Source organism: Ranitomeya variabilis, chromosome 4 (assembly GCF_051348905.1).
Source record: "Ranitomeya variabilis isolate aRanVar5 chromosome 4, aRanVar5.hap1, whole genome shotgun sequence".
NCBI classification, from domain to species: Eukaryota; Metazoa; Chordata; class Amphibia; order Anura; family Dendrobatidae; genus Ranitomeya; species Ranitomeya variabilis.
In genome coordinates this window covers 562075908-562090931 of record NC_135235.1, presented here as the reverse complement: position 1 = coordinate 562090931, position 15024 = coordinate 562075908, and the positions used below count along the sequence as shown (strand labels likewise).

Here is a 15024-nt window from a genome sequence, read left to right as displayed (position 1 = left end):
GTGATGTATACATCAGCCCAACTCTCTTATGTAATGTGTGTATCAGTCCCAGTGTCTTTTATGTGATGTATACAGCAGTCTCAGTGTATCCTATATGATGTATATACAGTAGACCTTCCACTGCTTGAATTCTAAAAATGTAACATGAACAGTGATGAATTTCCCACTGTGAGGAGACATGCAGTGTAATATACAATTGTGTTTGAAAGAACTTACTGCTGAGATCAGTTCTTTACAAAACTTATCACAAAGAGTCAATTGCGCTCCAGATTGAGAGTATCAACAACACCTAACATCACACGTCTCACCATAGAAAAGCAGTTCCAGCCATCGCATTAGGAGTGAGTGATTGGTTTGACCAAATATAGCACGATCATTTTCAAGTTGATAATTTTGTACAGACTGTGATTGATGGTGTAAATATCCAAATTGCCCTTGGCAGAGAAAAGGTTCCCTACCCCTGCACAAAAGGCATATGCACTTTTTTTCAGGCCAGTCTCTGAAAGCCATCTGTAAAAGTGTGTTCTAAATGCTCAAATGTCTGAACATATGAATTTCTAAATAATCACTTGACTCTTGGATGGACTTTAGAGATTTTGCTGATGGAGGTTCTCAATTATTCTTGTTTTTCCTGTGTAAGGGTTTCACTCTCTCTGGTAGGCTTTTGGCATTAGGCCTTAGGTAACAATCATACAGGCAATGCAGTATAGTTCCAAACACATGCAGTTTTTACTGCTTTCGACAGGTTGGACAGCACCAAAACAAACTCATAAACCTAAATCCCTAGCTTTGTCCAGGCACTAACATCCAGTCTGGTGCACAGTCTGTGCGTTCACTAGGTAATACATTCGCCTCTGCTTCATCCAGCAGATGGACACTCTCTCAGGAGACTGACACACACAATTAACATACTTCCTGCTTCTTAGGGTATGTTCCCACGGTCAGTAAATGCTGCGGGTTGGACGCTCTGTACATCCGCAGCGTCCAGTTCGCAGCGGCCAGATGTTACAGCATAGTGGATGGGATTTCAAGAAATCCCATGTCCACTATGCGTGCACCGGCGCCAGCGGCTTCACTGTGGAGACGGACACGCAGCGAGTCTTTCCAGACGGCAGCATGTCTGTTTATCTTACGGAGACACTCAGTCTCTGCAGGTTAAATATCACCGTCCAATGTATTCTACGCAGTGATTCCGCACGGTTCAATGAACACATGTGGAATCCCCTTCATTCAAAAGCAGGCTGCGCTTTGCTTTGGACGGAGCGGACATGTGCTGCGTCCAAAGCGCTGGCTAATACTGACCGTGGGGACATAGCCTAAGAGACACACTGCAGATGCTTCTAATCAAACACTGCAGAGTTTGGATTTAACCCTGTCCTTGCCAGCTATGCTACATCTGCTTTTCCTTATCCCGTCCCACCCCTTTCTTCAGCTTCTTTCTTCCTTCCTTCTCCACCTTTTTATTTCTCTTTCCCTTTTTTCCTCCATATAGATATAATTATCTTATTTATCTGCTTACATGGCATTATTATATCTCTTAATAGTTAGGCGAGGTCTACTTGAATAAACCACTTTAACTTGACTTGTTTTTTGCCGCTGCAATTATACCTTGCCCACTTACAATATAGTCCTTGCCTATTTGCTATTTACATTATTTTATTATTATTTTTATTATTATTATTATTATTTATTTATATAGCACCATTAATTCCATGGTGCTGTACATGATGTCATGAGGATATTTTATTGAGATACTCCAGAATAGCATCTCTTCGGAAAACTTGAAGGATTTTAGATACAGTAGAGGTTAAACTTACAGCCCTATAATTTCCAGGCTCAGAGTTGTCTCCTTTTTAACATTGGCATCACAGTTACTATGCACCAGTCCTGTGGTACAGACCTTATTATGACATCTGTGAATGTTAAAAATAATGGCTTGTTCCTCACATTACTTAAAGGGAACCTGTCACCCCAAAAATCGCTGGTGAGGTAAGCTCACCGGCATCAGGGGCTTATCTACTGCATTCTGTAATGCTGTAGATAAGCCCCCGATGTTACCTGAAAGAGGAGAAAAAGACATTCGATTATACTCACCCAGGGGCGGTCCCGCTGCGGTCCGGTCGGATGGGTGTCTCCGGTCCGCTCCGGCGCCTCCCATCTTCGTTCCATGACGTCCTCTTCGGGTCTTTACGCCGCGGCTCCGGCGCAGGCGTACTTTGTCTGCCCTGTTGAGGGCAGAGCAAAGTACTGCAGTGCGCAGGCGCCGGAAAGGTCAGAGAGGCCGGAGCCGCGGCGTAAAGGCCCGAAGAGGACGTCATGGAATGAAGATGGGAGGCGCCGGAGCGGACCGGAGACACCCATCTGACCGGACTGCAGCGGGACCGCCCCTGGGTGAGTATAATCTAACGTCTTTTTCTCCTCTTTCAGGTAACATCGGCGGCTTATCTACAGCATTAAAGAATGCTGTAGATAAGCCCCTGATGCCGGTGAGCTTACCTCACCAGCGATTTTGGAGGTGACAGGTTCCCTTTAATTTCTGCAATACTCGGGGGATGTATACTATCCAGGCCTGAAGATCTGCCTATTTTAGTGTTTTTGAGGAGAGGCCATACTTATCGCTGGGTTAAGCAAGCGACATTTAGTGGAGAATTGTTAGTATCCCTGATCATGTCATCTGTCATGGGATTTTCTTGTGTAAATAACATAGAGAAAAAGGCGTTTAGCAGATTTCCTTTCCTTCACTTTCTTCCACCATTTCACCCAGAATATTTTTGAGAGGGCAAAAACTATAATTTCTGAGTTTCTTACTGTTCATGTAGTTGAATAATATTTTTGGATTATTTTTACATTACTTTTTGTTTCTCTGTTAATTCTCATTTTATCTTTATATTACAAATGTGTGTTCTTATTTTTGATGTTAACTCTGATTCTAAAAAAACAGATAGAAGATAAAAACGACTCGCTGTCCATATGTTCACGCTTTTGAGCCAATTGTTTGAAAAAGTGATGTTACCATTCTCCAGGCATCTTCTGCTGCATAGACCATCTATATTTTGTAATGCCAGTCAATGGAAAGGCTTATAACATGTCTGGATGTCTTCGTGAACATTTTTTGCTTGCAAATATGTTAATGGTTTCTTTGTTGCTGAATGGAGTTAAATTTAGGGGGGAAAACAAAAGGAAAAAAGATTCCATGAAAACACTAGAAAAGTGCAAAAAAACTGCCAAAAACATTGAAAAAGCACTCAAGAAACAACCAAAAATAAAGCTAAAGAAGAGTATCAGGAAAAAAGCACCAGTGTTCTTTAAAGTATCTTCCTCTTGAAAAACTTGGGGGGTATGCCTAAATGTTTTCTGCACATACCCTACTCACAGTTTTATCTGCTGGAAATCTACATGCTCTCTGGATGCTGAACCCCTTATAACCCCATCCACACCACTAATTGGCAGATTTCTGCCTATGCATTGTATACACAGAAAGTAGCCAATCAGTGGTGGGGGCGGAGTTATACAGGGCTCATTAATATGGAGGACTACATGGCATGAGACTACTAGTCCTCTAGGAATAATCTCAATTATCTCCTGCTGATTAAACAGTGATTTTAATAAAACTACAGCAAGATGCCCAGTAAGTGCCACATAGTTATAATCAGGGTATGTGTGTCTACATTATGGTGCTCTCAGATAAGATGGCAACAACCTTGTGACAGATTCCCTTTAATATTCAGCTTGTGTCTTAAAGAAATAATTAAACTATAGCCATAATCATTTTTGGAGGGATAAATAACCTTTTAATGTTCAGGCTGATTGAATCACCTTAACTCAAGCCATTCTGCTGATTTATTTCATGGCGAGATCCCTAGTGTTGTCCCTTTCAATTTAATGTGCTATATATTATAGTGAGTGTTTAGAAAATCTCGTAAATTTCTTCCCAGTCTCTATTATAAGCAGTTGTTCCCAGTAACAGCAGCAATGTATATATATCTGTCACCGGAGCCTCGTCCCATCTGTGCGTATTGCCGGGTGAGACATATTAATCTATATTTTTTTCAAGATCCAGTTACAGTAGTTTAGCAAAATCAGCCAGATAGGTTCTGAACTGGAGAAATGTGAGTGTAGAAAAATGTAATTAATCTAGCATGTGCTGGATGGCTGAGGCACGGGATTACTGTCCATTTTATAAGATTTAGATACAATCACTATGTATTCTATCTATCTAGCTATCTATCTTAAGATAGAGACATAATTTACTCAATTTTGGATTACCTAGAGAATCAGGATCTGAAAACTTGCATTCTTCTCTATTTATGCACAGTGCTGCTTCAATTTTTCAGTTTTGTCTGTCTGTCTATCTAGCTCATCTGTATCTATCTATCTATCTATCTATCTATCTATCTATCTATCTATCTATCTATCTATTATCTATCCCATATCTATCTATCTATCTATCTATCTATCTATCTATCCATATATCTCATCTGTATCTATCTATCTATCTATCTATCTATCTATCTATCTATCCATATATCTCATCTCTATCTATCTATCTATCTATCTATCTATCCATATATCTCATCTCTATCTATCTATCTATCTATCTATCTATCTATCTATCTATCTATCTATCTATCTATCTATCTCTATTTGATGTCTGTCTAATGATCTTCTATTGATTTTCTACTGCTACCTACCTATGCAGAATAACTATGACTGAAATTCCACTCCGTACATATAAAATGGGTGGCTTCTGTAGCATTCACATGGATTTATGCAAGCCCCATGATACATGGAACAGTTGCAGAAATTTCAGCAGGTTAACCGTAAACTAATACATTGATAGTGAACTACATATTTTGTCTATTTTCATATGGGCATATACAGTGGCGGACACAAACAGAACAATATATGGTCTCTTTGCAGCCCAAACAACGTGTCTGTGACAAAAGTGGCTTACAGTTTTCGAGATGGAAGTGGGTCCCCTTACCTCTTAGGCCCCTTTGCGGCTGCACTAGTATGGCTAACCCTAGGCATATTGACGGATTACATATGCTACTGTATAATAACATAATAAGGTAATAGTCGCATTCATCCCTTTTAATTGCAATCTGAATTAGAAAGTAATATAAAATTAGGGATAAATACGTCATCACTGATGTTATATAAAATTTTTTCATGTCTTAGGACAGCTCATGCCAAAGCCAAAGCAGATGGAGCTGAGCAAGCAGCACAAGCAGCAAACAACGAGTCCAGCATTTCAAGAACTATGGCACGAGAGCTCTCACCAGATTTCTACCAGCCAGGTACATGACGTATATCATGATTTAACACCACTTCTCATTATATGCCATTTTTATACTAGGGTTTTTATGTGCTTCAGGAGCCTCTTTTGGGTCCCTTTGTGCGTTTTCACAATTCTCCATTTCTATTAGACAGCCTCATACATGTAGTTCATACATATTCGTTGCCAAGGAGTTAATAGAAATTAATAGAAATAGAAAGAGAATATCTCATTTTCTTAGGGCCTTCCCCTATTAGCCAGAAAAACTATAAAAAGTATAGGACTAGACTCGTCCATGCATTACACCCCTTTGACTTCAGTAGGAATTGTGTAATGATTCTTGTCACCTGTAGGGGCGCTGCAGGGAAATTGAACACTTCCTGCTGGATTCCCATATAGATTAAATCTGTACTGCGGGATGCCGTGGGATTAGTCTAAGAACGAGGGAGCATTTAGATTGTACAATGTATCATAGAATCATAGAATGGTAGAGTTGGAAGGGACCTCCAGGGTCATCTTGTCCAACCCCCTGTTAAATGCAGGATTCACTAAATCATCCAAGTATGAATTAGATAAAGCTGTAATACCAGACACAACCTATAAATGCAGGTGTTTCATGCAATAAGTCAACTGCTAATAAATATGCTGCATTCACTTTAGGGCCAGAATACATAAAAAGAAAGCTAATGCAAGAAATCATAGAAAATGCAGAACCAATGGAACTGAAAGAGCAAGCCAGTGGTGCCAATCAAGAGCAACCTGCAGCAACGCCTTCTGAAAGTCCTCAAGTACCAGATAAGCAACCAACTTTAGAAGATGTTTCTCCAGTACGAACCCCATCCCCACCAATGGCTGCGACTCCACCAGATGCCAAGAGACTTAGGACAAGCTCCCAAAAGGAGAGGTTATTAACTCCGGGAAACTGGAATGGGGAACATACTCGTGGTGGAAGTCAAGCTGCATCCCCATCTAACAGCCCGTCCAAGCCAAGTAACCAAGATATGACCAGCAAATTTGAAAGCCAGATGAAACCACTTCAACGGTTGGGAAATCAGTCGTCCAATCCAGATGTTGAGTTTCACAAGGGCTATCACAGCTATGCTGTGCGGACCTCCCCAGTGACTCCTCCACTGGATTATGAGGAAAAAGCATTCCCATCACCAGAAGCACCAACCAAGTCAAAAACTCCTGATTTGAAGGAAGGCAAGAAGGACATTTTACCTTCGCAAAAACTCCAAGAACAGAAGGCTGCTATTGAATCCCCCAAAAAAGAAATCAAAGCTAAACCCAGTGAAGACAATAGACTGGATGTGAAGGTTTTAGAAGCCAAGAGCGAGACCAAGATTGTACAGAAATATGAGCCCAAAACTATACAGAAGACTGAACCAAAGGTTGGACAGAAAGCTGCTCCTGCCAAAGCAGAGCCAAAAGGTCCTCCAAAAGCTGTTGCTCCAAAGCCTGAACCCAAAGCTCCAGCAAAGACTGAATCAAAGGCCTTGGTTAAGTTTGAACCTAAGAGCTTGCTTAAAAAAGGTGCCCAAGCTGCAACTGCTGAAAAACAAGAAGAAGAAAATGAAGAGGTAGGCTTGATAAATGGCATGTAATTCAGTTTAACAGGGGCAAAGGCTAAGAGATCTGGCTTGCATATTGGATTTTTTTGCGTATTAGGGGGAGCAATGCTATGCTTTATTAGTGTATTTGACAATTTTATATTATTGTTGTTAATACTGTGACAGCCTGGACTTCATGATCTTTTTCATTACATTGCATATTTAGTTACAGCCTCCTTTTATTATTGATATACTATCCCAACTTCAGCATCATTGTATATTATAGTTGACATATGACATACCTTTGTGGGGGATGTTGTATTGATTTTGCATGTAATAACTATGATATCTATACTGCCAGGATAATATACGGTACTATACTGTTTGCATTTAATACTTATATAATATTTAGTCCTCTGAGTAAAGTGACCCTAAACTCATGGGTATCACTTCCTAAAGATAAAGCTATAACAATTTAATAACTGAAGTATATAGGTATACCCAGGTATATAGGGAGTGTATCAATGTTTAGATTAAAAAATATTTTTTATTGATATACACAGTAAAAACAAGTAAAAAACTCAAGAAAGGTACTGGATAAAGAACTCAGTATCTTTCTTTAGTTTTTTTTACTTGATTTTACTGTGTATATCAATAAAAAAATTTTTTAAATCTAAACATTGATACACTTCCTATATGCCTAGGTATAACTATATACCTGAGTTATTATATTGTTTGCATTTAATGCATGGTGTGTGCTTTTCTGTGTCTATTTTATACATTGATGCTGGAGGTGATTTATGGTTTTTGTACTGACATTTTATAGTTTTTATGGATTGTACATCAATAAAATTTGTCAGATTTTAGGTGTGTGCATCTATATTGTATTTCTTTTTTTTTTCTGTGTCAAAATATAGAAATTGTCTAAGACCGCCAGAGAAAGTCAAGCACGCAACCTCTTCATCTTAGGGGCCAGAGTCTCATTATTAGAATCTCTGGTAGTCCCAGAGGTCAAAAATCCTTAAATAGATAAAATGTTGCCTGCCTGTACCTGAGGAGTATATGGCATACTAGCTACCGGTAATTATTATGGTAAATTTAATGTACAATTTGTAAGCGGCTAGCTTTTAAGCTCCCATCTAGTAGTGGCATAGGTTGGCAACATTTTAATATTTTAAACGGGTTGTTCAGGTATGGCATGACAGTCTGCACTCACTCTATGTGACTCCATACTTGTGAATCCTTACATCATGCACAGTGTACGCTGTCAGGATTCTCCTGTGCCGGTGGGGAGACAGGGTGGTCACGTGACCGCAAATATGTGTTATATATACTTCCAGACAAATTCTGACTAGACACATGAGCGGCTTCACTCAGTTCATTTACATAGAGCGAGGCCAGACACATCTATTCGGAATGTGGCCGGGAGCATGCATATTGCATACATGCTGTCACATGACCGCCCGGTCTTGTCGCCGGCACCGGAGAATCCTAGCAGCGCGCACAGTGCATGATCTATGGATTCACAAGACTTCAACTAAGAACAGTCACTTCTGTGCCAAACCTGGGCAACCCCTTTAATACTCTGGAAATATTATTTGGAACATAGCAAAAAAAGCTTTGATCACTATATTAATCTATGTAGATAAAAAATGGTGATCACGGGTGGGCATTCATTTACATAGTAAAATATAAATATGTGGTTATAATTATATCTCTATTTCTTTGCCAAATTTCTTCTTATAATACTCAGTCCAGGTTACTAATTGTGCCATCTTCTGTTTTACAGAGACCTGATACAATTATGATCTGCATGGTAATATTACTGAATATTGGCCTGTCTATCCTATTCGTACATCTACTGACATGAAGCGTAAGTATTACCTTCAAGAGTAAACAATTAGGACACCTTACATTTTTAAGTAATTTATAAGTAATCTTACACATTAAAACACTAACTTCTCAAAATAAGAAGATTTTTTTCTGGGTTGTCCTATACATAAAATGTCCTGTATAACTATCTAATTTTAAAACCTAACCACCTTCATAATTTGCGTGATTATGAAATTCTGTACCGTTCTTACTTTTTTCTTTTGATGATCCTTTTGAGTCATAGCATTCACTGGGGACTCTTAAATTGGCTGTCATCAGGGGTATAGCCCAGCAGTCACATTATTGGGGAGTGACCACTTCGCCACCCCCTGATGATGTCCCATTTTAGAATCCACATTGAATGCTGAGAGGCAAACGGACCCTCATAGGAAGTAAAGTAAGAACACAGATATAGAAATGAGCTGTATAGCGAACACAAAACATTACAAAAGTGGTCGTGGGTTAAAAATTAATGTTTATACAGGGCAATTTAGGTATCAGACCACAATTTTACGTTAAAAAAATTACTTTAGATTTTCTTACTGTTGGCAGTGGATTAATCTCTGTACTATCCAGCCGTTTAATAATGAATATATGTTTATTCAGGAACAAAGATAATACAGCTTACAACTGACATTCCTTATAGCTTAGGATCTTAGCATCTTGTCTGTCATCTTGCAAACTGAAAGTAAAACTACTTCAGCTACACATAAAAAAACAAAGAAAAAGCAATGTGTGCATATTCCCTAATGAAAATAAATAAGCAAAAAAGCAAGTGCATTAAATAATTAACATAGGGTATTTGGTAAACAATGTTTTTGATTAAAAAAAAGCATAAATCTGTCCCACCGCGACAAGGTACACCCAATTGGGACAGTTACTGTCCCAATTGGGAATACCTTGTCGCGGTGTGACAACTTTATGCTTTTTTTGATCTGTCCCAATTGGGCATACCTTGTCGTGGTGGGACAGCTTTATGCTTTTTTTTTAAATAAAAAAACAGTGTTTACTAAATACCCTATGTAACATTATTTAATGCACTTGCTTTTTTGCTTATTTATTTTCATTAGGGTATATGCACACATTGCTTTTTCTTTTGTTTTGCTTATTTCTATGGCCAGTGTGAACATGCCTTTACCTCATGCATGTTTTCAAGTCATACTCCGGCTCAGTTTTTTGTTTTTCTTCAGCTACACATAGTGAACAGGAACTTCCTGTTTTTTGCTTTTTTAAACAGTGCTTTACTGACAATATTACATTATTGCTGGAGACAGAAACTCATGCACTTTTTTAACAGTAGTAAATGTAAATAGTAGTTGATGTAATATATACAATAATAAGCATTATTCCAACACCCTCACTCAACAACTACTTATCCTGCAAGTCCCATAGTAGTTCTGAATTCTTCAAATTTGGCTCTTGAAAGTGGCTTTGGCATAACATCAGCTATCATCTGGTCAGTCTCGCAATGAGCAAACTCAATTATGCCACGTCCTATCAAATCACATCGGTGATGATGTTTAACATCAATGTGTTTGGTTCTCACATTGATCTTCTCATTGTATCAAGTTTAATGCATCCTTGGTTGTCTTAATAAATCACCATTGGTTGAGTTGATGGCTTACCAAGATTGCCTAATTGGTATAACCAAATTACCTCTTGACTTGTGTAGGCTGCAGACACATACTCTGCTTCTGTAGATGACAAGGCTTCAGACACCTGCTGGACCAGCAAATTGAACTTTCTCCAAGCTTGAACAAATAGTGGATTTATGACCACCAGTCAAATCTGCAGCCACATAGCCTATGAGATTTAGATCTCCTTTTGCAGATATCCGTACATTTATGTCTTGAATCTCTTTCAAAAATCAAAGAACTCTCGTAATGGCATTACAGTACTTTTTGGTGTGGTTTTTCCACATATCTGCAGAGAATTCCAATTGTTGCTATGATATTCGTTCAAGTCATAGTTGCTATGTGTAGAAGTGCTCCCACTGTCTGTCTGTATTTCTCATTGTTAGGTAACAGATCATCTTCTTCCAATTTTAAATAGGATGTTTCCATTGGGGTTGATATACCTTTGGCTTCTGACATTCCAAACTGATTCAGAATTGAGCTGATTTTTGCTCTTTTGTTTAGAAGAAGACTTCTTCTCTTTGGACCTGAATTCCTAGATAATAAGTCACATTTGCAATGTCTTTGATTTCAAAATGCTGATTTAGAATTTTTGTCATCAATCAATTTCTGTTTCTTCTTGATGCACCGTAATCATATCGTCCACATACTGTATAAGAGAATATACGTCCACTTTCCATTTGTACATTTTGTGTATAAACATGGATCTGCTTGACCTCTTTTAAATCCTTCTTACAGTAAAACTGTATTTTGGTGTTCCATGCTGTTGCCAATTGCTTAAGACCATAGAGAGATTTTTGTAGTTTACAAACGGGATTCTATTTACCCTTTTTGATATAACCCGCAGGTTAAGTTATGTACAAGTTCTCTTCAATATCACCATTTAAAAAGGCAGTTTTAATGTCCAAATGTCTGAAAAACATCTTTTGTACAGCAGCTATTGTCATTAGAGTCCTGAATGTGGTCTGCTTAGCAACTTGAGAAAATGTGGAATCATAATCTTCACCATATTTCTGAGAATATCCTTTTGGGATTAATCTTGCTTTAAATCTGTGGACCTTGTGTTCAGAGGCATACTTGGTCTTAAAAATCCATTTGCATTTGATTGCTTTCTTGCCTTGTGGTAGTTTGGTGAGTTTCCAAGTTTGAAGTTGACAAAAGGATTTAATTTCCTCATTAGCAGCATTAATCCACTTCAGTTTTTCATGGAAATGTAGTTGTTGCATCTCATCCCATGACAGCGGCTCTGACTCTGGTAGTGTTTTGACAAAGTAGGATAGACGCTTAGCTGGTATGCCTTTGTTTGATCTTGACAATCTCCTGACTTTTCTGTTGCTTCTTCAGTGGTTGAAGAACCTAACCAAACGTCTACATCTTTTTCTTGTTTTTTTGAAATTGTGACTGAGATTGTTGTTGTTTCAGCTGGACTTCTGGTATGATGTCATGAAACTTGAGTGACACAAAGTGCTCATCAATCACTACATCGCTGCTTATTGTGCCTTAATCCTTTCTGGGTACAGGATTCTAAATCTTTTCTGGGTTTCACTGTAGCCCACCAGGATTCCCTTTTTTGCATGAGATTACCACTTTTACCCTTTTCTGTGGGAATATGTAGAAATTCTTTACTTACGAATTCTTATGTGTTATAGTTAGTTCAGGCTTCTTGCTGTTCCATTGATCAAATGGTGTTTTCTCAGTAGTTTCACCTGGTAGTCTGTTTTGAAGATAGCAAGCTGTCATGATTGCTTCACCCCTAGATGTTGTTGGCAAATCTTCATCAAATAGCATACCTCTACCATTTTCACAAAATGTCCAGTTCCTTCTTTCCCCTACACCATTCTGTTCAGGGTTGTATTGATACAGTGATTTGAAACACTATTCAAATTTCCCTAAAAACGCTTTGTGTCTCAGTACTTGTGTATTCAGATATATTATCTGCACACAGAATTTTCGACATTCTCCCAAATTTCACTTTTTTCACAAAATTCACTTCAGTGAGATATATTTCAGGTTTCTCTGGAGCTTCATCATTGCTCTGAAGCAGATATATGACTGTATATCCCCAATAATCACCAATAAATGTGAAAAAGTATCTCTGCTTTCCAGGAGTTTGAGTACTCATCGGACCACAAACCTTTGTATGTATTAAGTCCAGAAACTGTTCTGATTTTGTAGTTCTATTCTTAGGAAAAGATTTTCTTTACATTTTCCTTTAAGACAGCTAGTACATTTGATTGTCTGATTGCCCAGATCGACTATCATGCCATCATCAAGTGGTTTATTAACTAACTTTTTTATTGGTTCTGGGTATCTATGTGCAAGATGTTTGTGCCATACATGAATACAATTCTTGTGCTGTTCATGTTTAGCAGTGTATACACTTTCCTTGCATTTTAGCTGGTACAACTCATCTTTGATTTTTCCTTCTGCTAGTGTGTGACCTTTTTTTGAGATGATACAACTGCTATCTTTAAATGTAACTTTATTCTTTGTCTCCTGAGTTTCTTAACAGATAACAGATTGCTTTCAAGACTAAGGAGATAGAGCACGTCCTTTACAGGGATCTTTCTGCTTTGTGTTGGGGAGAGTTGACAATTAATGTAACCATCTCCTATTCCTTCTGAATTCATATACTGACCATTAGCCAAGATCACTTTCTCTGACTTACTTTAGTCAAGGTCAGAGAAGAAGCTTCTGTCATTAGTCATATGACTAGCTGGCCAGAGTTTATACACCATGCATGCTTTGATGTATTTGCATTAACAGTAAATGCAGCTTCAGTACTCAAAGTGTCATGTTCTTCAATAATGTCACTTTTAACTCTTTGATCATTGTTTTGCTTTTTTAGCTGATTGATTCTAGCTTTCCATACTCTGCAGTCATCCTATAGGTGCCCTCATTTCTTGCAGACAAAACACTCACATGTTTCCTTCAAATTACATTTTTTGGGGGGTGTAGATCTTTGGTTTTTAAAGAGGATTCTGCTTTAGATACCTCACTGCTGCTTACACTTTCTGTTTTTCTCTTATGCTCATCTACAAGCTTTCTTCTGATGCACTCCAATGTAAGCTCATAATCTGGGCATGCATCTAGTGCAGTTACAAGTGTGTCATAGCTTTTTGGTAGACCACTTAGTAGTAGTGCAGCAATATGGAAATCCTTTAGATCTTCCCCAATTCCCCGCAGGCGCTCTGCAATTTCTAGAATATTTCCTATGTAATCCTGCATATCTTGGCCCTTATCCATCTTAGACTGATACAAATTTCTCATTAAATAGAGCTTATTGCTGATATTTATCTTTTCATGCAGATTCTGCAGCTGTTCCCAGATTTCTTTTGCAGTTTCACATTTAAATACATGCACATGTGATCATTCTCTCTACTGAGGGAGATAGTACTTTGTGATTCTTCTCTACCCAGTCTTCTGGTAGTTGGTCAGGTCTGGACTCCTGTGTGCATTTTCATGCACCTTCTCTTATCAACATCTTTCCCATGAATTTCCAGGATTGGTAGTTGTAGTTAGTCAGATTTGTCACTGTGAACTTAGCAGAGTTGCTGCTGTCAGCCATCTTTGTTTCTTATGCTTAGTACACTTTTGTTCTCTCTCCCCTGTGCTGTTCTCTGTTTCTTCGCTTTTCTGGATCTCTGGGCATATAACCTGTTGGCACAGGATTAAACTCTGTACTGTCCAGTCATTCAGTGACTATGCAGTATATTTATTCAGGAACAAAGATAACACAGTTTACAACTGGTATTTCTTATAGGTTAAGATCTTAGTATCTTGTCTGTCATCTTGCAAAGTGAAAGTAAAATGTGCTTCAGCTACACACAAAGTGAACAGGAACGTCCTTTTTTTTAAACAATTATTGGCATTATAACACTATTGCTGGAAACAGAGGCTCATGCACTAGTAAAAAGTAGTAAATAGTGGTTGATGCAATATATATACAATAATAAACATCACTCCAATACTTACCTTGAGATGCCAAATCAGAATATTATCATAATCTGCAACTTTTCTCTGTCTAACACTGCTTAAAGGGGTAATCTCATTTAGACAACTCTTTTCTATATGCCTTCTTCTTTGGACATATGGATGTCATGGAGGAGCATCCCAAGTTCAAGACCCCCCTCTCAAAGATAAATCTCATAACCACACTGTTCTGGTAGAATTACACTCAGATCTTGTGACTTGTGATTGTGTTCTTTTTCTCAGGAATGACAGATCCTTGGATTTTCCAATCAATCTTTCTGATGCAGGACGAGAAGTTATCAGGAAAAAAAAAGCCGATTTGTGCCTTGACAGACAGTTAAGAAGATGAGTGATATTAGACCGATCCTTCCAAGTTCTATTCCAGCAATTGATTTTACTTCTTTCCTCTGTCGCACTGCACTGAGGTGTTCCACCGTCTTGTTTGCAAAGAAAGAATATAGAGTTGAGGTATATCACAATGACAAAAAGTAAAAAATAAAAAAATACAAAAAGAAAAAAAAGTATCTGTGAATAAGAGCTCAGAAACTTGGGTTTGCGGAGTTCTTCCATGGACACATTGACCACCTGAAGTCATGGAGAGCACTAACCCAATGCACAAGTGTAGCTTTCGTGTTTGGACAGGTTACTGGGTATTTATTTTCTGTGTGCAGGGTGCAGGTTGGCAATTGCCTATTGGAGGAAGCAGACATGTTTACAC

At 38.3% G+C, this 15024-nt stretch overlaps 1 protein-coding gene across 1 annotated transcript in view; it reads left to right on the top strand.

Annotated features, from left to right (window-relative positions):
- JPH2 (junctophilin 2) overlaps positions 1-14762 on the top strand; it is a 103013-nt gene extending 88251 nt beyond the window's left edge. Inside the window, exons 3-6 of the mRNA XM_077252778.1 lie at positions 5182-5300; positions 5939-6858; positions 8618-8701; positions 14550-14762. Of these exons, the coding sequence (XP_077108893.1) occupies positions 5182-5300; positions 5939-6858; positions 8618-8698 (1120 nt within the window). The 3' untranslated portion in view covers positions 8699-8701; positions 14550-14762. The remainder of the gene's footprint in view (positions 1-5181; positions 5301-5938; positions 6859-8617; positions 8702-14549) is intronic.
- Positions 14763-15024: the final 262 nt, after the last annotated feature.